General features: G+C 48.0%; 10 protein-coding genes across 10 annotated transcripts; 4 read left to right on the top strand and 6 right to left on the bottom strand.

The window, feature by feature from the left end:
* Nucleotides 1-236: 236 nt before the first annotated feature.
* On the bottom strand, nucleotides 237-1415 carry N7446_003090 (putative pantetheine-phosphate adenylyltransferase; the record flags this gene model as incomplete). Its single annotated transcript, XM_058511839.1, has 1 exon — nucleotides 237-1415. One exon carries the CDS (start codon nucleotides 1413-1415, stop codon nucleotides 237-239), a length of 1179 nt encoding a protein of 392 aa, XP_058377375.1.
* A 412-nt stretch (nucleotides 1416-1827) lies between these two features.
* On the top strand, nucleotides 1828-3818 carry N7446_003089 (uncharacterized protein; the record flags this gene model as incomplete). Its single annotated transcript, XM_058511838.1, has 4 exons — nucleotides 1828-2562; nucleotides 2613-3216; nucleotides 3266-3346; nucleotides 3397-3818. The coding sequence occupies 4 exons, from the start codon at nucleotides 1828-1830 to the stop codon at nucleotides 3816-3818; spliced, it is 1842 nt and encodes a 613-aa protein (XP_058377374.1).
* Nucleotides 3819-4539: 721 nt separating this feature from the next.
* N7446_003088 (acyltransferase family protein) lies at nucleotides 4540-6174 on the bottom strand (the record flags this gene model as incomplete). The annotated part of the gene is made up of 1 exon (XM_058511837.1): nucleotides 4540-6174. The coding sequence occupies one exon, from the start codon at nucleotides 6172-6174 to the stop codon at nucleotides 4540-4542; it is 1635 nt and encodes a 544-aa protein (XP_058377373.1).
* A 1949-nt stretch (nucleotides 6175-8123) lies between these two features.
* N7446_003087 (uncharacterized protein) lies at nucleotides 8124-8429 on the bottom strand (the record flags this gene model as incomplete). The annotated part of the gene is made up of 1 exon (XM_058511836.1): nucleotides 8124-8429. The coding sequence occupies one exon, from the start codon at nucleotides 8427-8429 to the stop codon at nucleotides 8124-8126; it is 306 nt and encodes a 101-aa protein (XP_058377372.1).
* Nucleotides 8430-9232: 803 nt separating this feature from the next.
* Nucleotides 9233-9568, top strand: N7446_003086 (uncharacterized protein; the record flags this gene model as incomplete). Its single annotated transcript, XM_058511835.1, has 2 exons — nucleotides 9233-9455; nucleotides 9507-9568. 2 exons carry the CDS (start codon nucleotides 9233-9235, stop codon nucleotides 9566-9568), a joined length of 285 nt encoding a protein of 94 aa, XP_058377371.1.
* A 3818-nt stretch (nucleotides 9569-13386) lies between these two features.
* N7446_003085 (uncharacterized protein) lies at nucleotides 13387-14049 on the top strand (the record flags this gene model as incomplete). The annotated part of the gene is made up of 1 exon (XM_058511834.1): nucleotides 13387-14049. The coding sequence occupies one exon, from the start codon at nucleotides 13387-13389 to the stop codon at nucleotides 14047-14049; it is 663 nt and encodes a 220-aa protein (XP_058377370.1).
* A 963-nt stretch (nucleotides 14050-15012) lies between these two features.
* Nucleotides 15013-15479, bottom strand: N7446_003084 (uncharacterized protein; the record flags this gene model as incomplete). The annotated part of the gene is made up of 2 exons (XM_058511833.1): nucleotides 15013-15181; nucleotides 15328-15479. The coding sequence occupies 2 exons, from the start codon at nucleotides 15477-15479 to the stop codon at nucleotides 15013-15015; spliced, it is 321 nt and encodes a 106-aa protein (XP_058377369.1).
* Nucleotides 15480-16717: 1238 nt separating this feature from the next.
* triA (uncharacterized protein) lies at nucleotides 16718-19145 on the top strand (the record flags this gene model as incomplete). Its single annotated transcript, XM_058511832.1, has 4 exons — nucleotides 16718-18394; nucleotides 18465-18511; nucleotides 18564-18906; nucleotides 18972-19145. 4 exons carry the CDS (start codon nucleotides 16718-16720, stop codon nucleotides 19143-19145), a joined length of 2241 nt encoding a protein of 746 aa, XP_058377368.1.
* Nucleotides 19146-19547: 402 nt separating this feature from the next.
* On the bottom strand, nucleotides 19548-19814 carry N7446_003082 (uncharacterized protein; the record flags this gene model as incomplete). Its single annotated transcript, XM_058511831.1, has 1 exon — nucleotides 19548-19814. One exon carries the CDS (start codon nucleotides 19812-19814, stop codon nucleotides 19548-19550), a length of 267 nt encoding a protein of 88 aa, XP_058377367.1.
* Nucleotides 19815-19822: 8 nt separating this feature from the next.
* N7446_003081 (uncharacterized protein) lies at nucleotides 19823-21253 on the bottom strand (the record flags this gene model as incomplete). The annotated part of the gene is made up of 2 exons (XM_058511830.1): nucleotides 19823-21005; nucleotides 21063-21253. The coding sequence occupies 2 exons, from the start codon at nucleotides 21251-21253 to the stop codon at nucleotides 19823-19825; spliced, it is 1374 nt and encodes a 457-aa protein (XP_058377366.1).
* Nucleotides 21254-21413: the final 160 nt, after the last annotated feature.

Here is a 21413-nt window from a genome sequence, read left to right as displayed (position 1 = left end):
TTTGCACTTCATTGGTGATCATTGCACCCAGGAATCACATGATTGATTGACTCTGCGGCCAGCCAGCGCGAACCTGCAGGTTGTTGCATTCACGGAGAGCGAGTCAAATGGTGGAGGTCGGTGCAAACCCCGCCTGGAACCCGTCACATCATGCAGAGTGACGGGCCATGCGTATGCGATTGGGGAATAAATGGCCGAAACCAGAATGAACTAATGTACTTCAAATTATCTACTTCTCATACCTTGGCCCGTTGAGCCCGCCGCCGCCTGATATCTGTGCTGCTTATTTTGGACTCGAAACTCTCAGTATCGGTGGCTTCTCCAGATTGGAGTACATCCACTTCAAACACCGCAAGGGCCTTCCACCCTTTCTTTGCACGCTCATCATTGATCAGGGCCCCTCCTGATCGGGTCTCCTTGGACACCACAATCGCACCGAGGTTCTCCTCCGTGATTGTGGGCCCAAACATCTCGGAGATTTCCACAAACTTGAATGCCAAGTTGGGTTGTATCCTCGTGAGAACATTCTTCAGGGGAGTCTGGCCGTTAGGGTCCGGCGATAATCCACGTTCAATCTGCAGTGATTTCTCTCCAGGCGAGAAATCCATAATGGCTGTAAGGAACGAGGCAGTACTCTGCCAACGCTCCTCCCAGCTCTCGAGGACTTCGGCGTACTTTTTCTTGGTCAACAGTGCATCCCCTGTGACTCCGATGGTCAGGCGTCCTTCCCGGCCCGGCTCCAATGCCAATGCAACTGCTGTAAGAAGAAGCTTGTGACCAACATGGAGGTGATCAAATGTGCCACCCACGACCACGGAATAGTACGGAGTGGAGGGTTGGTCGTCAGGAATTAACAGGGGGTCAGCAGTCGTCCAGTCAGGATGGCTGGTGATGGCTTGCAGGCTTGCCGCTCTGCCGTCTTTGGCCTGGGCACCAACATGGCTGATAAAGGAGTCAGCCACGTTTTTGCCGGCAGTGTTTCCTAGATAATAGACATGGTCCCAACGGCGATCGCAATCTGCAAGTGATTGCAGGTCCAGAATGGGCCCAAAAGGAGTGCGTTCAGCCGGTTTAGTCGCCTGATCAACAAATACCACCCTGGTATCAATGCCACCTGGAGAGTCCAGCTCGATATTTCGTGTTGCACAGACGGCACCAATCAGGGTATAGACGCTGCTCAAGTAATGTTGGAGTTGCGCAAACACTTTGGCCCGAGGTTGACAGCTCGAGAGTAGACCGGGGATGGCCAGAGCAATGTCGAGTATAGCTGTGTCATTGGACTCATTCAATTTATCGGAGAGCTTAGTGTAAACATCCACCAAAGATGGTTCAAATGCATCTTTGACTGGGTCAAAAGAAAAGGCAGAAGGCGGGGGGAGAAGTAGAAGAGCCGAGGGCGGGTTGGGATCAGCCATGATGCAACGAAACAATTACTGGCCAGGCTAAAACAGCATCGAGAAGACAGAGAAGACAGAAAAGCACAGCAGACCCAGAAACATAAACAGCTTGAAGCTTTGAAGCTGAAGCTGAAGAAGCTCAAGAAGTGATTCTCTGGGGTTACCCGCCCAGCTGAGTCAGCCCACTTCTCCCACTCTCCACTCCTCGACTCCTTGAGATGCTTCGAGATGCCATTGTGAGCCCAACTGATTAGCTGGAATGATCCCAGTTTGCCACGGTCCTCTTCGGTTGGAGCTCTCTCGCAGCCCCTCGCGCCTCACCTCCTCGTTTGGAGCCTACCCCCAATCTCTCTGATCGCAAGGTGGAGCTCATTCTTGAACTAAGATCCATCGCACCTTGCCGTGCATAGACGCCTTTGCCATTCACATCATGTCGAACTCCGCCCAGCCTTATGACTCGCATCGGCGGTCAACCGCCTTCAGTCGCCAGCCCGAGGAGCTTCACATACCATCAACGGCGCTAAGCAATCCGAACCTATCCCGTCAATCCTCCTCGCATGACTACCCAGCGCCCGACGGAGGTGCCCGACTTCCCGCGATCAATGTCCAATCAAGTCCGGAGTACGGAGGTGATGGAAATAGCAGCAGCACTGCGCTCCCCGGAGCCTTGCAGCCAGGAAATCATAACCGTCCAGCTGCGGTATCGATAAACACCGCTCCATCGGCCCTCCCTACCATGCCCCATTCCTCGACGCAGCCGACGAACCATCGCGCAAGCATGATCAACTCTCATGGACATTCGCGATCTAGCCCCGCTGGGTTTGACCACTCGATGTACAAGCAACACGGTGCTCCCGAGGGCTCCAAATATCCCTCCTCTCCTGGAGCGTTCCCACCCCATACACCGCAAGGCTCGAAGTACTCTCCTCTCGGTCTGGCCGACATTAGACCCCCTGGCGAGCACCTTCTGAGCGAGGCGCTTATGAGCCCTGGAATGTCATCGGTGCCTTACAATGGAGGAGATAACCAGGTCCCAACCAACAGCAATTATGTTGCGCCGTGGCCTATATACGCGGTCGATTGGTGCAAGTGGCCGATTACAGGAAGTTCAGGCTTTGGTGGAAAATTGGCTTTGGGCAGCTATTTAGAAGACAACCACAATTATGTTTGTGGATCTCTCCGTGAAGGAATACCCTGGCGCTAACCGATTGCTAGATCCAAATCATCGATTCACACTGGACGCAACCAGACCCAGACACCCCAGATGCCGCTGCAGGAGAGATCAAGTTAGAATACGTCAAAACAGCCGAGGCGACTCATTCTTATCCAGTCACCCGCATTCTCTGGGAGCCTCCATCGTCTCAGAAACAATCGACTGATCTGCTCGCCACGTCAGGAGACCACCTCCGTCTATGGTCTCTACCGAATTCGCAGCCCCTACAAAGCTCGAACTCGATCACTCGTCCCTCGAGCCAGCGGGACGCCGCCACATCTAAACTGTCACCGTTGGCATTGCTGTCAAATTCCAAGTCCCCCGAACACACTGCCCCCATTACATCTCTTGACTGGAACACCATCTCTCCCAGTCTGATCATCACCTCCAGCATTGACACGACTTGCACTATCTGGGACATCCCAACATTGACCGCCAAGACACAGTTGATTGCTCATGACAAGGAGGTTTATGACGTTCGATTCTGTGCCAACAGTGTCGATGTCTTCGTCAGCTGTGGTGCTGATGGCAGTGTGCGCATGTTCGACTTGCGAAGCCTTGAACACAGTACTATCATCTACGAGCCGACCGATAAGAACGAGAAGCGTAAGTATTCGTCCCAGTTGTCTGTGCTTATTACTGACAATTACTTCAGCAGTTGTGAGCCCTGGTAACTCCAGTCCTCCAGGCCAGTCGCAGAACGGCCTCTACCCGCCACCTCTTTTGAGAATTGCAGGTATGTAACAAATCCAACGTACGAACTATCCCCAGCTTACACAGTGGTAGCATCTCCCCATGACGCCCACCTCCTGGCAACATTCTCCCAAGACTCCAGTGTCGTGCGAGTCCTCGATGTCCGCCAACCAGGCCAAGCCCTCCTAGAGCTGAAGGGCCACTCCGCAGCCCTGAACTGCGTGGAATGGTCCCCAAGCCGCCGCGGCATCCTAGCATCCGGCGGCGACGACAGCATGGTCCTCCTCTGGGACCTGATCAACCAACACAACGCCGCACCAGTGCCCTCACCAAACCCCCACACCCCGGGGGCACCAGCTGCAACATCAGAGCGCGGTCCCGCAGCCGTCTGGCAAAGCGAATACGAAGTCTCCAACATAAGCTGGTCACCCCAAGGCGGACCAAACCACACCGGCCTTCCACGGGAATGGCTGGGAGTCTGCGGCGGGCGAGGAATCACCGGTGTTGCGTTATAAGGATCGAATTCTCAAAGGCGAGAAGTGAGAAAGGGTTGACGTTAAACTTTCCATGCAGTCATCTATGAAGCTTGCAACAGTCTGCTTTTCTTGCATTAGATTTGTTTTTTACGCTTATCTCTTGTTTGTGGTGTTTGATTTGGTTGTGCTTTTCGCCCCCTCTGATGCTCTTCATCTTTAACCTCATGTGTTTGTTTCTCTTTTCTCGCTATTGTCTGTAACCCCCGCCTTTTTTTTGCATAGGTCGAGCGAGAACATGTGTGACTTTGTCTCTTTTTTTTGAATGGGTTTTGACGGTGACCATACTTCTGACTTGTTTTGGCACGAGTGAATGAATGAATGAACTATACATTGGATTTTACTCACATTTGGGATTTTGGGTTAGTGACTTGCTTTTTGTAGACTAGGAACTGGTGTAAAAATTACGTATTGGTCGGTAGTGTGGAGATGGCCAACCCGCCTCGAAATAAGCCGATTTTGTTGCTTGAACAGGTCGCAGTAGATGTTACAGCAATGATTGGATGGATTTAGTTTAGGTTTTTACTCCGCAAGTCTAAAAACAGAAGAAGCCACAGGCCTGAAAACTCGTGTATAAAAAAGCACGAAGGCTCGCCTCGCCCAGCGAGCAGGTATCATGGTATAGAAACAACAGAACAGAAAACTCCCCCGCTAAACACAAACAATCTAAGACATCCAGCCCCATACTGAATCCCAAAAGCATTCATTCCCTTTGAGGCATTGACAAGCTCGGAGGACCATGAGCAGGAGCCTTAGAAATAACGCGGTCTTCCAGCGAACGAGCGAACTTGACACTGGGAATATCAACGAGACGCCAGAAGATATCACCCATCCAGATAGCGATGGGCAGGCAGATGAGCCAGCCGAGGAGGAACCCGAGGCAATACTGGAAGTTCGTTACCTTGCCGGTGTAGTTCCAGATATTGGGCATGATGGAGTAGCCCAGACAATGAAGGATGGGGCCGTGGACGACATAGAATGCGAAGGAGATCTTGCCGAGGTATTGGGAGAAGGGGTTTGTGAATAATTTCTGGATGTCTGGGGAGTGATTGATAGAAAAGACGATGAGGACTGCACCGATGGTTTGGGCAAATCGGTGTGGTTCCGGGTAGGTCTTCGGAGTGACATGCCACAGCCACATGTAGAAGGGCGTCCATTTGAACCCGATGTTGGGACAGGAGCCGAAGTATAGACCGACTATGAAAATGGAGATCCATAACCAACGGCGGGAGACATTGATGGTCACCTTGCTACCGGTGTTGAGACGGATGGTCGTTTTCTCTTCTTCTGTGGTATTTCGTTTGGGTTCTTCCCAGGTGCCGTTGATGAGATCTACCTCTGCCATCAACATGCCAAAGAGGAAGAGGACAATTTCCCAGCGGCCGTAGCGCATGCAGAACCATATCAGAGCAGAGACTACTGTCATGCGCACAGGCGCCACTAGGCGTGATGTTCCCAGAATGACAACGAAAAGGATGAGCGATGAACGGAACTCGAGGGGAATTGTCCATAGGTGAGGATTGTAGTAGTTGTAGTAGAGGTTGTAGTCGAATGGGTTCATCAATGTTGCTAATGTAAGCCACAAGTCGTCGCTTTGCTTCATGAATGATTTGAAAACAGTCGGGTGTTGTTCATTGGTGCCGAGAATAGTGTGGCCCTCCCTAATAACGCTGTGGGAGTAATTGTACAAACCGAGTCGGACAGCCACAAAGACGCATAATACCCCAACAATCGCGGGTATGTAGAGGCGGAAGGCTCGACGGAAAGTTCCCGATGCTAGCGTTGTGAATGTTTGGTCAAAAGACCTGTTCCGAATCGTCTTTAGAGGTTTGTACGAGAGAACGTAGCCGGAGAGGACGAAGAAAATGGCCACCATGATATGACCAGAGATCAACATATGAAAAATGGGTAGTTGGTGAATCCCAAAGTTCTCCCCACCAAATCCCCATCCCACAGCAACTTTCCATGTGTAAGTGAAGAGGAAATGGAAGTTAAAGACCAACAGACAGGCCCAGCCGCGCAGACCGTCCAGCGCGGCAATGGCATGGAGCTTCGCAGGTTGAGGTGCTTCACCACCCACCCAATGCTGGAGGAAGCTTGGAGTCAACGCAACTGTCAGCTTGTGCCATGTGTTCTCCAAAGAAGCTAGCCAGTCGTCCTGCGACATGCTCGGGGCTAATCTTTCGGGGTGTGCAAGGATGTTCGACGGGTGAAACTGGGAGAAACCGTTCCAGCGCGATGTAACTCCTGTAACACTTGAAATTGTAGCTGACTCGAGGTCCGTCAAGGGGACATCGGAGGCCGAAGTCCTGGCCCGGGTCTCGGGGTGGGATACCATTGCCTTAAGGGCAGGGCGATCGTAACAAGTGTCCGGTGCGGCGAAAGCCTCAATTGCGTGCGCTAATAGGTCGAGGGGAACATCGAGGCCTATGGTTTGGTGTACTGGCCAAAGCGACAGAAATGGAATCGGTGATCGCCTCGAAACCGGGTTTGGCGCAGTTGGATCGTGGGGTGGTACTGGCCGAGGGGCGTTGGATACGGGTCGTTCGATACGTCAGCGGAAAGAGTCCCCGGGACTCTGATTATCTCAAGTCGGAGGTTCGAAGGGAGAGTGAAGGAAAAAGAAAGCCACGGGAGATTAAGGGGAGTACGTGAGGTATGACGAGGCAGAACGGCCGAGCCGCCGATCGGTAGCCGTTTTCGTCGAGCTTGGTCTCGGGGGTATAAGCGGCTCTTTTCCGGCGTTATATATTTAGTTTAGCAATTGCAATAGTTATTAAAAGTGTATAATAACTAGCCACTACTACGTTATGCATTCCGTGTATACAGTATGTACCGATTGACATAACTTATAACTTGTCCACTTCGAGTGTACAAGTTATGTGTCAATCGGATTTGTTAATTCTTATACTGCTTTGGCTCTACTTTGGCTTCTATTTTTCGCCTATGTGCTTGATTTCCTCTGCAACTTCTTGGCGTTCCCTTTCTGTTTCAATGCTCAGGCCTGGCCGATTTTTGCTCACTAGTACAACTGAGCATCACCCTGAGCGCCCTGATTTGCTCACTGAGTCTGAGCTGAGCCTAGGGGTGAGCAGCCTGAGTAAGCCACATCAATAAAATGCAACACGCTAGTTCCGTCACGTGTACCCCTTCACTTGTGGATGGCAACCCTCGTAGTCCTATCAAATAAAGCCTGGCATTATCAGTATGATGTTTAATCCTGGTAAATTGGCTGCAATTAATTGCGCCATATCAGCATTACCATTCTATGCTCGATGCTCCTGAGATATCTTCCTCTACTCGGTTCCACGATTTTCGAATCAGGCTTTGGAAGACTACCGGAGCCCAGGGTATTGGATCAGTCTACCTGGGGATCCTCAACATGTCCTGGTACAGAGGCCGAGAAGACCTTTAAAATGCGGAGATAGAGAACCTCTTCTCTGCCAATAAGCGCATGGACCTGGACTTGCATAAGCACTCATATTTGCTTTGTGAGACTTCAAATATGTTGGCTCTGGTAGTCGGCCGCACAATCTGCAAGAGCCTTCCAGAATTTTCCGGCACACGGAGTTTACTTCGTTAATTGCAACTATCGTTTGGGCTATTTCCCATTTTCTTAATCACCATATTCCCAGGAACTCGGACCGTTTACAACCTCTATGTGTACAGGCCATTCGATTATGTGAGGGCTACGCGTACGCCGCGGAGAAACAGCTGTTCCTTGACTCTAGTAGACGTCGCGCGAGGAAGTAAAGAAACGGGGCCTCCTCACGTCTAAGAGAACCTAGGTAAGCTATGTAGGCTATCGTAGCGTGTATTTCCCACTCCTCCTATATATCTATAAGATCTATAGCTCTTTAGAACAAACTTTGTTCCTAGGAGCCTGCCGTGCGCCTAGCTAGACCCTATTCCGCAAAAGACCTAGTTAGACGTCCTAGGAACTCAACCTATATCCACAACCCCTTAGGTTGCTGACTATAGACGTGCTAGAGGATACCAATGATGCTGCTGTATAAATATAATGTAAAGGATACCTATCTCTATCATTTACAATCTTCTATGGTCTTCGGTCACTAATACTATATCTAAGGATAGAAATAGCAATAATTCCTCTTTGCTATGGTGAGTCTGCCTATGTTAACTAATTGAGCCATTTAGTTAATACGTTCGCTACTTATGTTACCAAATGTATGATGCCCGTCCTGATAAGTATTAGTGTAACTACAGTCTAAGTTGCGGAAGCTGCGCAGCGCAGCGTGCTTGCTCTATTAAAGGATATTTAAGCTACTAAGTAGGGACTTCACTAATCTCTCTGTTTGCTCTCGTATCTTTATCCTTTCCCAGAAGCGAGACCCGCCACTGCTTCTTTTTCCGATCGTCCAACAGTTGCTTCACGACTGTTTCAATGGATTGCAAAGTTAAGATGTCTGCAACAGTTGAGCAGTTGCGTTGCAAGGAGGCCAGGTGCTTCTTGTATTCTTTCATCAGTTCGGGCTCTCGAGTCTGCAAAAGCTTATAAGCCCGAGCCCACAGTCCAATGTCGTTGCTCGCATGAAGGTAAGTAACTTCAGAAGTGGTTGGTTCTGTACCCATATTGGAGACTCTGCTCTCTCCTTTTAATCCGCCATGTTTTCCTTTTTTTGCCAGGCGCAACTTGGACTAGAGTCCCATGTTTTCCTATTCCTATGTATTACGGTTATATTGATTTAATTTGCTGGGATTGGTGTAGATGGAGATTTCAGATCCCAAGAGAGGGATGCTAACGGCCCGTCTATTTTAAGATCCAAAAGAAAAATAGAGGCGTCGCAAATATTGAATGCTACGCATATATTGACGCGATGATGAAAAGATGATCGGTCTAATTAACCAGTATACATCCATGGATATGTACATCTCAACTAGACATCGGTTGACTTATGTGATAGGTTAATATTACGAGTTTCCCTACTTTTGGGTAGTTAGAGGATCGCATGGTGGTTCTTTGGCTAAGTGGATGATGAATGGACAGGGCTAGATTGCACTAAACCGTATCTAGATTGGGGGACTGCAATCAGGAGCGCTAGTGTAGTCAATACCCAGCCCCACTTCAGGGCCTCCAGCTCAGCCAACCAGAGACCCCCAACCCATGGTGATACCCTATCGCCACGTCGGGAATAGAGTTAGAATTCAGGTGATGATTTTGCATCGTCTCTACGTAATTCTACATAATCATATATAGAATGGAAGATGTCATAGTGATGAAAACGGCCTGGCCCCAATTCTTCGCTATATATCGGCTGTCTAGAGAGCCAAGTATATATTTGTGCTAAGAACTCAAGAAAACTTTCAATCCAAGTTCACTCATATCCTTATCGATTTGTGGATCCTCATTTTTGTTCGCACCGCGAATCTCCAGTATGCCTAAAGCATATTTCGACCGCGACCCTATAACCCTGCAGGAAGGGAGCCACATCGGTGCCGAGATTGGTGGCAAAATGATTGAGCCCGATGAGATGGAATTTGTTACTGGAGAAGTTGAACGGGTCATTATTTATACATCTCCAAATTCCACTGTTGAGCTCAAGTGTACGCAAGATGTTCATTTTTCGCCTGGGGAACAAGTTATCTTACAGCAGCTGGGTAAGCTCTCCAGAATAAGCACAAGTGAACTATTTTTAACTAGTATCACAGATCCTGTCAGTTACGCTGCTATAGGCATGGAAAGTGGAAAGGAAGTTGAGTTTAAGGAGTAATACAGTTAATTTTGTGCTTCAAATAATTTGCCATTATGTATTGTTGCTGCGATCAGAGGTAAGGGGAAATTGGCTTTGGACTGTTGGATAAAAATGGGTACGGCTCTCTGTTATATCCCAAAGGCAGCTGCGTGCGGGCCATAATTGATTGAGCTCGAGCCTTCTTCTCTGTCTTTCTCATGCCACAATCTCATGCTTCTCTCTTGAATATATTCTTGAAACGTGTATATCCCCGCTGGCCCTTCGGCGAAATATTGATAATTTGCGAATAACCTCTAGAATCTTCGGAAGGCCGAAGACGCGTGCAATGCCGCCATTGTTATAGAGCTCACACACGTCAGGGTTTGTGGAGGAGCACAATTTGGCCTCAGATTTTCCTCGTCCTTCCTGAGCCCTGCCAATAAAGGCGCGGAGCGACGGGCTTCCACACTCGACTTGCAGACACGACCGCTGTCAGTATACTCATCGGCACCACTGCGAAAATGAAGTAATGAAGATGAGTAATGCTCTCGCTAAGGTACTGTTTCGTTATCCGTCCACCAAAGGGAGCTAGGAATGGCGGGAGATCGGTTACGAGATTGTTCGAAAAGTCGTCCCAGCCGTCTGCACGGACAAGAGGGAAGGGCCAGAATTGCGAAGAAAGACGCGAGGACATCCTCCCCAGTAAGGGCGCAACAGAGTCTTAGGCTAATATTATAGAATGACGGTCGTGGCTAAGACTGGAACAAGTTAGCATTACCACGCTTTAAACGTTGGTCGCTGGTGTCATGGCTCACTTTTTATTAAAATACGCCTGTATATGAGGGCCGGAATATTAGTGTTTTCGCTCAAGTAATGCCGCAGACAGAGCTGACCAGGAAGGAAATAAGAGATTCGTAACATCGAAAGAGAAAGAGGGCTATAACGTGCTAGAATATGCGTATGTGATGAAAATACGATGGTTATAACTAACTGGTTAGCTAAGTAGGAGGTTAATTCAGCCACAAAAGCAATGATTCTCAAAAGTTGTGGTGCTGCAGTCCTTGAGTGCTAACTATTTCTTCCTCGCCTTCTCTATTCTCCGATTCCACTCTTCTTCATTCATTACATCGATCTTTATAGCACCCCAGCGGATTTTCCGCATTCTTTACGTCGGTTTTTTCTTATACGAGCCAGGCGGCAGTTTTTCTAGTAGCCCCATTGTAGAAACCTATAAATTTTATAGAAATTGGCATCTTAGTGTGTTAGCTTTAAAAACTAGGAAGAATAAGGTTAAATATATAATCTTTAATGTCTACACTGATTATAGCCTTGGCCTCTATATATACGAGACAGCGAGGCTATTATACACACCTTACTTTCCGTGTATAGATCACTAACACAGCGTAAGTGCTACAACGTTATAAGATACCGGATTCATTTGTCTAGAATCACTTTCGATATAGAAGTACATCAATGTAGGGGGTTACAATGTGTAAGGAGCCAGATCTCGAAAAGTTTTCCCTCTTCTTAGATATTAGCACTACTAGGTGCAATTACGTATCTCTATTATGTTTATTCACGCGTTAGGACTTCTATTTCTCATTTACACGATAACGCCAAATGTCGGTATAGCTAGTTCCGGAAGACCTCATAGTTTCACTGCATAATGTATTCTTTCCTTTATGTGATCCGGTATCCACATTGATAGTAACGGTTTCACTGCATAATATGATCTTCTCTTCATCTAGTAACTATATCAATGACAATGGATTCGCTGCATATTATAATACTCCCTTCATACTACACTGCAAAGGAGCCCAATGCTATCAAATTTAACCTTTACATGCCTGTAGTACAACAAGCGTTTACTAACAAATAATATAGACTATATGTGCCCCTAAGTGGATGCTTTAGGTTGACTATATCCGTTGTGATTACTGTTCTAGTGAGGGCCTGCGGCACACACACTCCTGTAAGCCACTGTTTGCGAGAGTAAATTAAAAAAAAAAAAAAAAAAAAAAAAAAATAATCATGGGATCTAATGACGCAAAAAAGGAGGTGGACGAACAACCTGCAGTTACAGCGCATATGGCAGCCACGTCACGGGTGCTGGATCATATGTATCAGCTATTCTGTATCGAAATCCCGCTGTAACAAAGACAGTCGCTTTCCTACTCCAAAGTGGAGACTTTCAGCTCATTATATTTCAATATTTACAAAGGCATATGATTCGTCAGCATGCTCAAAGCAGAGCCTTGATTGTGCTACCCTGCTTAGTTGTGTCGAGGAATTTTCATAGCACCGATGTTATAGCAAATATCGGCCTTACAGCATTTCCATGTCGCTAAAAAACTTAGAAAATCCTTGAATTTAAATATGTCAACTTATCTACACAATCATTTTTCATGTGAAACTCGACTACATCAGATCAAGGATGGGCTACTATATATATATAGTAGGAGGGATTCGGGTAAGGATCTCCTCGCCCGATCCCCACGCCGGCTTTTTCCAGCTGGACGGCTCCATGATTAGCACCACGAGATGCCACGCCAAGAAGTTGATTCGCAGCCGAAGTGACACAAAGACAACAATAGTCCATCACGTTGCTCATTAACCCCACTTCAGCTAGCCACGCGCACAGATGTTATTCATCGTATTACTAGGATGGCTAGAAATCGTCTCGCAGACCGCTTTTACTTTCACTGCACGGGCCGGCCCGAATTACTTAGAATAGCTTTTATATTTAGACCACAGATATAATTGATACTAGGCTTATTCATTGAATATAGAGAGCTGACCTCAGGTACGCATGATTGTGAGTAATTATCGCTAGAATACAGCTGGGAAATTCGTTTAACTAATCAATATCGTAAATCACTTCATAGCCATGACTACGGTATTTTTTGGTGTCGTTCTATTTTGACCACATGCTCTATGGGTTGCAGGCTGAACTAATGTGTGCCTGTAGCCGATTTGTAAGTTATGACGCAATGTAGAAGCTCATATGGTATAATCAGCTTTGCGTGGGGAAAGGATATAGAAATTACACCGCGGTTTTTGCTTTTTTTTTTTTTTCTTTTTCTTTTCTTTTCTCATTTTTATTTGATTTTATGACATTATTTTACGTATAAGCATCTCTTCTGCTTTAGCATGCGTTGCAAGATTAAATGCCACTACCCTGAATATTGCGTTTAGTAACCTAGCACCCTTCAATTAGCAAATGGAAAATGAGAAGCTACGTAGCTTGTGACGCGCTACATTTGTTTCTCGTATAAACTTCAAGCTATTGATCCTCATTCTTGACTACTAATCAACTGTGACTGAAAATAATGCCTACTTGTGAGTAAAATCAACCTATTTTGAGAAATGCATGCGGCTAGAAGCAATATTATCAAACTGTTACATTTTTGTTAACGTCCTGCATGAGGCAATAATGCACAAGTACGTAATAAAATATATCAGGATTATGTAGTGTTGTAGACAGGATTTAAGTACCATCTCTATAACACAGTTACACGAACCACCGACGTAAATACCTACCAACAAAAGTGATTTGCTAGCTTTTGATGTGAATCACTAGCCGGTTTTGGATCTCTATACAGGGTTACTACACGATTAGAGTCGGCTTTTGCAGATTATGATGGCATCACATTAAATTATGCGAGGTCTTCAAAATTGTTAGTCTATCATACTCTTCACCGACACTTCGTAAGCGTCTAGACTAGAGAGGATCTATGTCCAGAAATTTATAAATTCTGCTATTTCTCTCCCTACGAATGTAAAACTTCCAGACTTCCAACAAGATCATTATCACTTATCTCTTCCACTTCTATCAAAGTCCATTTGAATCTACCAAAATGGTTGACGCAGCCATTGTCCACGGAGAGAACCAACAAGGATACTTCTTCTCCGGCAGACGTTACGCCCGGGTCAAGTGGACCCCGTACGGTAGTGATGAGGAGATAGTATTCGGCCCAAAGCAAATCAAAGACTACTGGCCCGCGACAACCAAGGCCGGATTTGGCAGAATTGATAGTGCGGTTGCCGTTCACGGCACCAAGGACGAGTTCTACTTTTTCTTCGGCGCCCGCGTTATCCGTATCAAGTTCAGCCCGGGAGGAGACGATACCCTACTTGAGGGGCCTCTCAAAATTACCGACAAGTGGAAAAGCCTTGTCTCTACACCTTTCGATACGATCGACGCCGCTATCAATCTTCCCGGCTCTTCGACTGAAACCTATCTCTTCTCAGGAACGAAGTCCGTCCGGATTGATCTTAGCAAAGACAAGATCATCTACGGCCCTTACACCCTAGTTGACCAGTGGCCGGGGCTCACAAGCGCTGGGTTTGATGCGGTCGATGCCGCTATTCCTGTTCCCAACGCTAAGGTGGAGGGTGAGCACTACGTCTTCAAGGGATCCCAATATGTGAGAACCCAGGTTATTCCTGGCGCCGCCGACAAGTTAACCTGGGGCCCGAAGCCAATTGCCGACTTCTGGAAGTCTCTTGACTGGTCTTGAATGATATAGTTGCAAGTGCCAAAAAGAATGGACCAACTCCTATAAATAGTCATTCTTTTTTCTTTACCAATCAAGTTACAGTCGGAATGAATCTGAAATCAGAATTCATGTCCCTTGCAAATCACTTTCTAGTAAATACAATCAATAGGACGTGAAGGACAAGACGAGATATTGTATTGTAATATCCGTACAGTAAGTGACAAATTCGGCTTCTTACAACATTTACATACACTCTTCCGTTCTTTCTCAGCGCCACATCCGTGCACTAGTCTATAATAAGCTTAGGTTGTTGTTCAAATATTTTACTTGCTGTTTCCAACTGAATGAAACAAGCGTTATTGTAAAATAACTGTTCTGTACATACAACGAGTTCCAAAGATTCGTTGCAAACTAGGCAAGCTGTAAACATACCAGTGGCTCGAGAGTCTGGCAACGTGCTGTCTTTTTCCCTCTATAGAAAACTACCATGCTAATCAGTAAAATGGACGACATTGTCGAGTAGTTTAGAAGCCGTAGAATTTTAGCTACAGTAAGGATTTATCAATGTACCAAACAGTGAGCCGAAAGTAGAGATATAACTCTGGTCCTTCTCTTCTTGTTTCACTTTTGTGAATGTGTACTTGGCCAATGTGCTTTCTACTTTGATGGGTAGACCTCTATGATATCTATAGCCAATTGTGAGAATTTATGAAATCAGCTAAATGAATGTAACTACCCATATAGTAAAATTGATGAACAGCACTGAAGTTGAAAATGAATTGGTCTGGGCCGGCCTCTTACCGCAAGTCTAACTGGATAACCCCAAATTTTAGGGGATGGAAACTCTGTGGTCCGAGAAGAGGAGCGTAGGGATATTTTGTCCTCGTTGATGCCCATATTAAGCTTTGTTGGCGTGAAGCCAACCGCCCCGGGAACGAAGCGAGGTCGGGACGGCGTGGGTGGCAGCAAAGGCGCACCTTTTGTTCACGGGATGCCAGGCCACACGAACACAACTACTGCCCTTGCTTGCGCACCACTCAATGCAATGTTAAAGTGTTGGAGAAGCATAGTTCGCGCCTGCACCATAGTCTTGTGTTTCGACGTCAGTTCAGAGTGGCCGACCAATTTCGAAGGATCCGGTTGATTACTCACACTTATCACAGTTGACATACCAATCGAAGCCCCTAACTCTCACATGTCTGCTATGAGCCTCCTGACCTAGAATTAACACCAGTATTTTTAACTCTATTCTGAATAGAAAAAGAAAAGGCCTTTGGCAAATTGAGTATCAAGACTTACACTTTGCTTGGGGGTTCACGCGCCTCTCTAGGCCATTCATTCACTTTCAGTAACAGACCTTGGGCTTCAGACTGGTACTTAGTGTCGAGTTCATCTTTTTCCCGCTGGCACTTCTGGTTCGTAGACTCAAGGTCCGCTTTTCCGACTGACATTTCGCGGAAATGTCCTGCTGGAGCGCGAGTTCATCTTCCCAGGCGTTTTTCTCATGGAGGCATCCCGAGGTGTCAGGACCGTCTCCGTCTTTAGGTACCTCGGTAGGTTTTAAATAGACCGAGCCCCGCAGTGAGCTCATATCATGGCCTTGGTCGACTCGAGCGCGCATCAAGTCGAACACCTCATGGAACTCTTGATGATCGCAAAGCGTGTAAATAATTCTTCCTCACTCGCCCAGCCTGCTTTCACCATTTTCCGAAGAACATCTTCAGTTAATTGTGCATGTCCTTTGTTCGCGCTCGAGGCCTTGGAAACGAGTTTGATGATCTCGTTTTGAGTCGCTTGAACCGGAAGCGCTCAGACCCGAATCTTCGCGACAAGTTATCGGTTCGGTTAAGTATTGATGTACTTCAACTCTTTTGACTTTATAGGTTTGACCACATCTCTCCAGACCCAAAACAAGTTTCAACATTGCTCTCGCAACCTCGCAACCTCGCAGCGGCCGAAAATAGAACGGTACAAGCCTCCCGGAAGTGCTAAGTTAATTATTGAAACAAACAGCTTTACTTCATTTGCGTAAGGTGAAGGGTACAAGAACACCCTTGGCATGAGGTCTTTGTTTCAAGATATAGTTCTGGAATAGGACTAGCGTGCTATGGCGACACCAACTGAACTGGGCATAGCCTGGGCTGAGTAATCTTATACCACGTGATCCTCGAACAATCCCACCTGGCCTTTTCCAACACCTTTCGATGAGGACATTTGAACATTTTGATACGTAGGATTGTTGGAGGACGATTGCCTGAAATATTTTGCACAATTTACAGACCCGAACGGAGATCGTTTCTAGCATAAGTGGTTCCATGATATCAAGCTATCCGAAAGCATCATGCTTCAAGAGCTCTAGTTTTCTACACTTGGCAGCTTTGCTGGACATTTAGAGCTCCAACATAGAACTACACAAGCAGCTACAGAAATCTTCAAGCTTCAACTTGACCTGCTCGAACACGCGCAGTAGAGCTTTCTATAGCCAATTCCCTAAAGCGGCGATGATCCTCTCTCCCTGATTCGCGCGATTCCGCAGTTCGAGAACTTCTCCCTTCCTCTTTGTTCATCCACACTCATTGTCCCTCCCTGCTTCCCGACATCTTGCGAGGTCTGAATGTCGCGATCGCCTGTCGCGTGTGATTTTCGATAATAGTGCTAGTGCGGTGAACCCGAAGTGGGTGCTGTCACTATGGATTTGCGCACGATCATGAACAGCGACGCCGGCGCCTCCAATCCTCCACCCCCCAACAACTCGTCCAGCTCACCCATATCCGCCCAAGCCCCCCAGAAGCGCACAAAGAAATCACCTTCTTACTCAGAATATTCTGCCCACCCGCCCCAACACCCATTGCAACCATCGTACGCTTCCCCAGACCAGACTTCGCCTTACACAACCGCGCAGTCACCATATCAGCAATACCACGGGCCAGGGATAAACACAGCAGTGCAGGCTCAGCGCGGTCAAAGTCCCACACACATCTCGACACCCTACGGTTCTGCAACGCGTGATCAATTTGGCGCGTCGGGATACGGAACACACCCTCAACACCCCAGTGGCCCGTTAGCCTCACCTTATACACCACAGCCCTTGAGCGCAGGGCCACAGCAGCCGGACCAGCAGTCATATTTTGCCCAACAACGCTCTCAGTCGCTGCAATCGGTTGTCACCAACCCCCGGCCCCCAACCGACCCCTTCCATCCTAGAGACAGCCCGCCCGCTGCATCAGAATCTGTCTCATCGCAGCGCTTTTCACCTTCTGCCCATCGATCCGTTCCCGGCACTCCTCTCGGTCCTCCTCCTACCTTTGCCTCCCGCCAGTCGCCATCGACTGCGCGCCCGCCATCCTCCGGTCACGGCTCCTCGCGCAACCCCCTATCCAGTCCGCGAGCAGCGCACGAATTGCAAGCACGAGACCCCATTCAAACGCAGTCACCTGGGAATCAAAGACACTTATCAGTGCACAGCTCTCGCCCGTCTGAGCCGACACCTCATCCTCCTTCACTCGGGTTCAAGCGAGAGCCAATTGAGAGCGCTAGTCCTCAATCCAGCTCCCGTCCCAACAGTATTGTTGGCATTTCAGAACCAGCAGCAAGTGGTCCAGCGCGCTCATCTGAAGATAGAAAGCTGGTCGATAGTCCCACAGCACCGAAGCCCATTTCAGCCGGATCGGATTTATTTACCTCCCCTACTGCACCGGGCAGCCAGGTCAATAGTTCACCCTCAGGTCCTAGCGAAGGTGTGCATCCTTTGAAGATGGAAATCGACAACCCGCCTCACGTGGAGTCTCAACAGCCCAGTCAAAAGAGAAGGAGATATAATGAGCCTCCAATCTATGCTCAGAGATCGGCTCGCACCAGAGGCAAATGTCCGCTCATTCCTAATCCCCGCCCTCCAATTCCGAAGCATGCCCGTCAAACACAACAAGAGTCTTGGGCAGCTCGCAGACGTTCCTCCTCAACAATGGCCGCCACACCTTCTGCGCGGGTCACCCGAGCGCCAACCGTGGCTTCACCGAGTACAAACGGGCCAACGCCTGTGCAGCCCCCGCCATCAAGTACCTCGCAGTCAGCAGGTTCACTGGGACCTTGGGAGCCATCTATCACTGGTTTCATCCCACACGAGGAAGTCACAAAGACGCTTTGCGATTTCTTGTTCAAACATGTGGTGTTGAGAACCGATGTAAATGCAGGACCCGCAGGCTCGGCAGCTGCTGGCCAAGGCGCAATCATTGAGGTTGAGGCGAAACTGGGTCATATCATCGACATGGACAGTAGAGACAGGATCAACCTTCCCATTCTAACCGAGAGTGTGATCAACCGGGAGAGCGCACGGTTCCGGACATCGTTTGAGAGTACAATGACTGTCGTAAGTTCATTTCCACCCGGTCCTCAAGCATGGTCAGCATAGGAACTTGATCGCTAACCATGAATTATAGGAACAACACCGCGCGATGAACAACTTCCTCAACGAGACTGTCAAAGCGTCAATGCCACAACAAAACTCGACCCGAATCCCGCTCTCCTATACACACAAGAGAGCGTGATACCTTTCATGAGGTTCAAGCATCTGATCTACCCCCAATCATCCGTCAAAATTTGAACCCTCGGCACAAGCCCAAAGTCCGGGTTACCACCGACCAACGCACAGGGGAAGTCCTCGCCAAAATTGTCAAATGTCGAGTTGCCGACATAGATGTGTGCAGTCCACGCACCACAGTGGATTGGCGTGTCAGTGTCAACCTCGAAATGGAATACCCCGGCGACGTTAGCACCCTCCCACTGGCGGATGCAGCAGGACGAGGCGAGCGCATCAAAGACCGAATGAGCTACAGCCATTTGGCATATCAGGTGGACCTGACTCAGGTAGCCAAACCCGAGGTAAGTGCCCCAAAAATTCTTATGTTACCCCGAAAACCCGAAGACAGTCTTCTGACCATCAATAGCAACAACCGGGCAAGAATGAGTTCGAGCATGAGCTCGAGGTTGAAGTCTCTGCCGCTGAAATCCGTCGCCAGGGTCAACTTGCCATGGCAGGCGATCCAAAGAACCAGTATGAGGACCTTGTCAAGGGCTTTGTGGACAACATCCGCCTGTTGGCTCGAGCTGTGCCACCTTGACGAGGTTGCTTGTATTTTGTAATATCTATCTTCATCAAGTCCTCCCTTCTGGGAATCAGCATTTTGCTCTTTTTCTTTTCTTCTACTGCAAATATGTTTTTGCATTGTCACTGGGTAAAAAGCACGCACTTCATTAGACAAGGTGTGTTGGTTTCTCTATGTTCGTATATTTTCCGGAGTTATTCACGCCTGATGTACGATATTACTCGAATTGATTACACTTGATCGCCTACTTGGGCTAGATTCGTTGTCATTCTTTCTCAGCAATCGACCTACTTACAGACAATTCAGGAGTAGATATACAAAATCATCAGACTCGGCATACTTGACAGGGCTCTCCCAGTGAACTTGATGTTTAATGCATAGTATCTGCCAATTTAAGCTACACAACCACTAGGCCCATCAGAACTTCCGTCTATTAACAAGCGCATCAACAGCAGCAACCCACTGCATCCAAACCTCACCATCCCCAAGTCGCAGCACCCTCTCCATCCTCGTGTACTGCCTAATATCTTCATCTTCAACTTCACTCTTAACCCCCATTCGACTGTGAGGCCCCCAAATCATCCACTTGCGCCCACCCTGAGCAATCCAAGGCTCAACCCCATTCGCAAACCGAATCCAAGCAGCAGCAAACTCCCTCGCCATCACACTTTCCCCCTCACTCATTTCATTATTCAAATTTCCAAAAAGGTAAAGCAACTCATGAGCGTGATACGCAGTCCCCTCAAAAGATTCTTAATCCGAGATCGCTGATCGAAATGGTACAGGAATAAATTCTCTTCCACCACCCGTTGACGCAAACATTCCTGTCCCAGGACATAATTGGGAACTTTGAAAATAGCATCGCCACACATATGTTCTAAGCGTTCAAGCAGTGTCTCGTGGGCTAGACCCTCGGTGATACCATATGCAGATAGGATCTCGTCGGTGTACGAGTCGTCCTTGAAATGAGTTGTCATGACATGTCTGATAGATGCATAGCTCTCTTCAACAAGGTTGATATGAAAGATTACACCTTCGTGGTATGTATCTCCAATCATATACCCCTTCAACCAAGGCGGCGGAGTATGAATCTGACGCGGGTCAAAGCCCGGGCGATAGAACCAATCGTCCAGACATGGATTCCCCGTTCCAGATGGCACACCTTGAATGGATGGTGTTGCATTGGCAAGATCCTGTTGCGGGATAGCACGTAAATGATCCAGTGCATCCAGACCGGCAGGATCAATTTGGAAATGACGACACACATCCTCGAAGAAACGATCATGTTGTTCCATCGTGAATGCAGGAATAGCAGGCGAGAGGCCGGACATGCACACGGCACGGTGGAATACCGGTGGTCTTGCAGCGAGTAGCTGGTTGCTGATTGAGATGCCGCCTGCTGATTCTCCCACTGCTGTGACGTTGTGAATATCACCTCCTAGGAGCCCGATGTACTTCTGTACCCAGTCAAATGCGACCTGCTGATCAGTGAATCCGAAATTGCCACTGCCTGCATATCCATCGTGTTTCAATTCACGGGCAATTGTCTGACCGGCAAGGAAGCCGCCAATGCCGACGCGGTAATTGAAGTTTACACAGATGATCGGTAACCCGACGGTTATACTATGTGAAACGAGATTGACCGCGTCGAAAATGGGTAAATTTGCACCTCCGTATAGTAGTGATCCGCCGTGAACGTAGACAAACACGGGAAGCAGTTTATCGTTTGGCCTCGGTGCATGTGGAACCACGATGTTCATGGCCAGACCGGACAGTTCGTCAACGGTCTGCAAGGCCGGGAAGTGAGCAGCCAATGGGACAGGGATGAGGTCGTCGGCGTCATCACCTTCGATTATGGGGCTTGGGCAATCATTCCTGCATGATAAGGGTCGGTCAGCAAAGACTCAATTTTGGGGATTTTCGTCCTAATACCCTAGTTTGGTGCCATCGTGGTGTCCATTTTCCCATGTTGTCTTGAGAATTGATCTTGTCCAGCGTTTTGAAAGATGTGCATAGGGAATCCCGCAGAATTGTTGTACGCCATTGGCGAATTGGAGACCTTCCACTGTTCCCAGACCCGGGATGGAGACATTGCATTTGGATGTGGGCGGTCGGAACGACATTGAAGAATACAGCAGACAGAGATGTTGAAAACCAAGACACAGGAACGAAGCTGAATATATCCAAATCTCAAGATTGAGACAACTGATACCCTTTAGATATCTGTCCCAATTGGGCAGTCGGACGCGGCTGTCAATATGGCCGCGATCTCCACAGTTCCCC

This window comes from Penicillium canescens, assembly GCF_028828765.1.
Source record: "Penicillium canescens strain IBT 15451 chromosome Unknown utg000002l_segment0_segment0, whole genome shotgun sequence".
NCBI classification, from domain to species: domain Eukaryota; kingdom Fungi; phylum Ascomycota; class Eurotiomycetes; order Eurotiales; family Aspergillaceae; genus Penicillium; species Penicillium canescens.
Note: the sequence above shows the minus strand (reverse complement) of the source record. Positions and strands in the feature narration are given on the sequence as shown.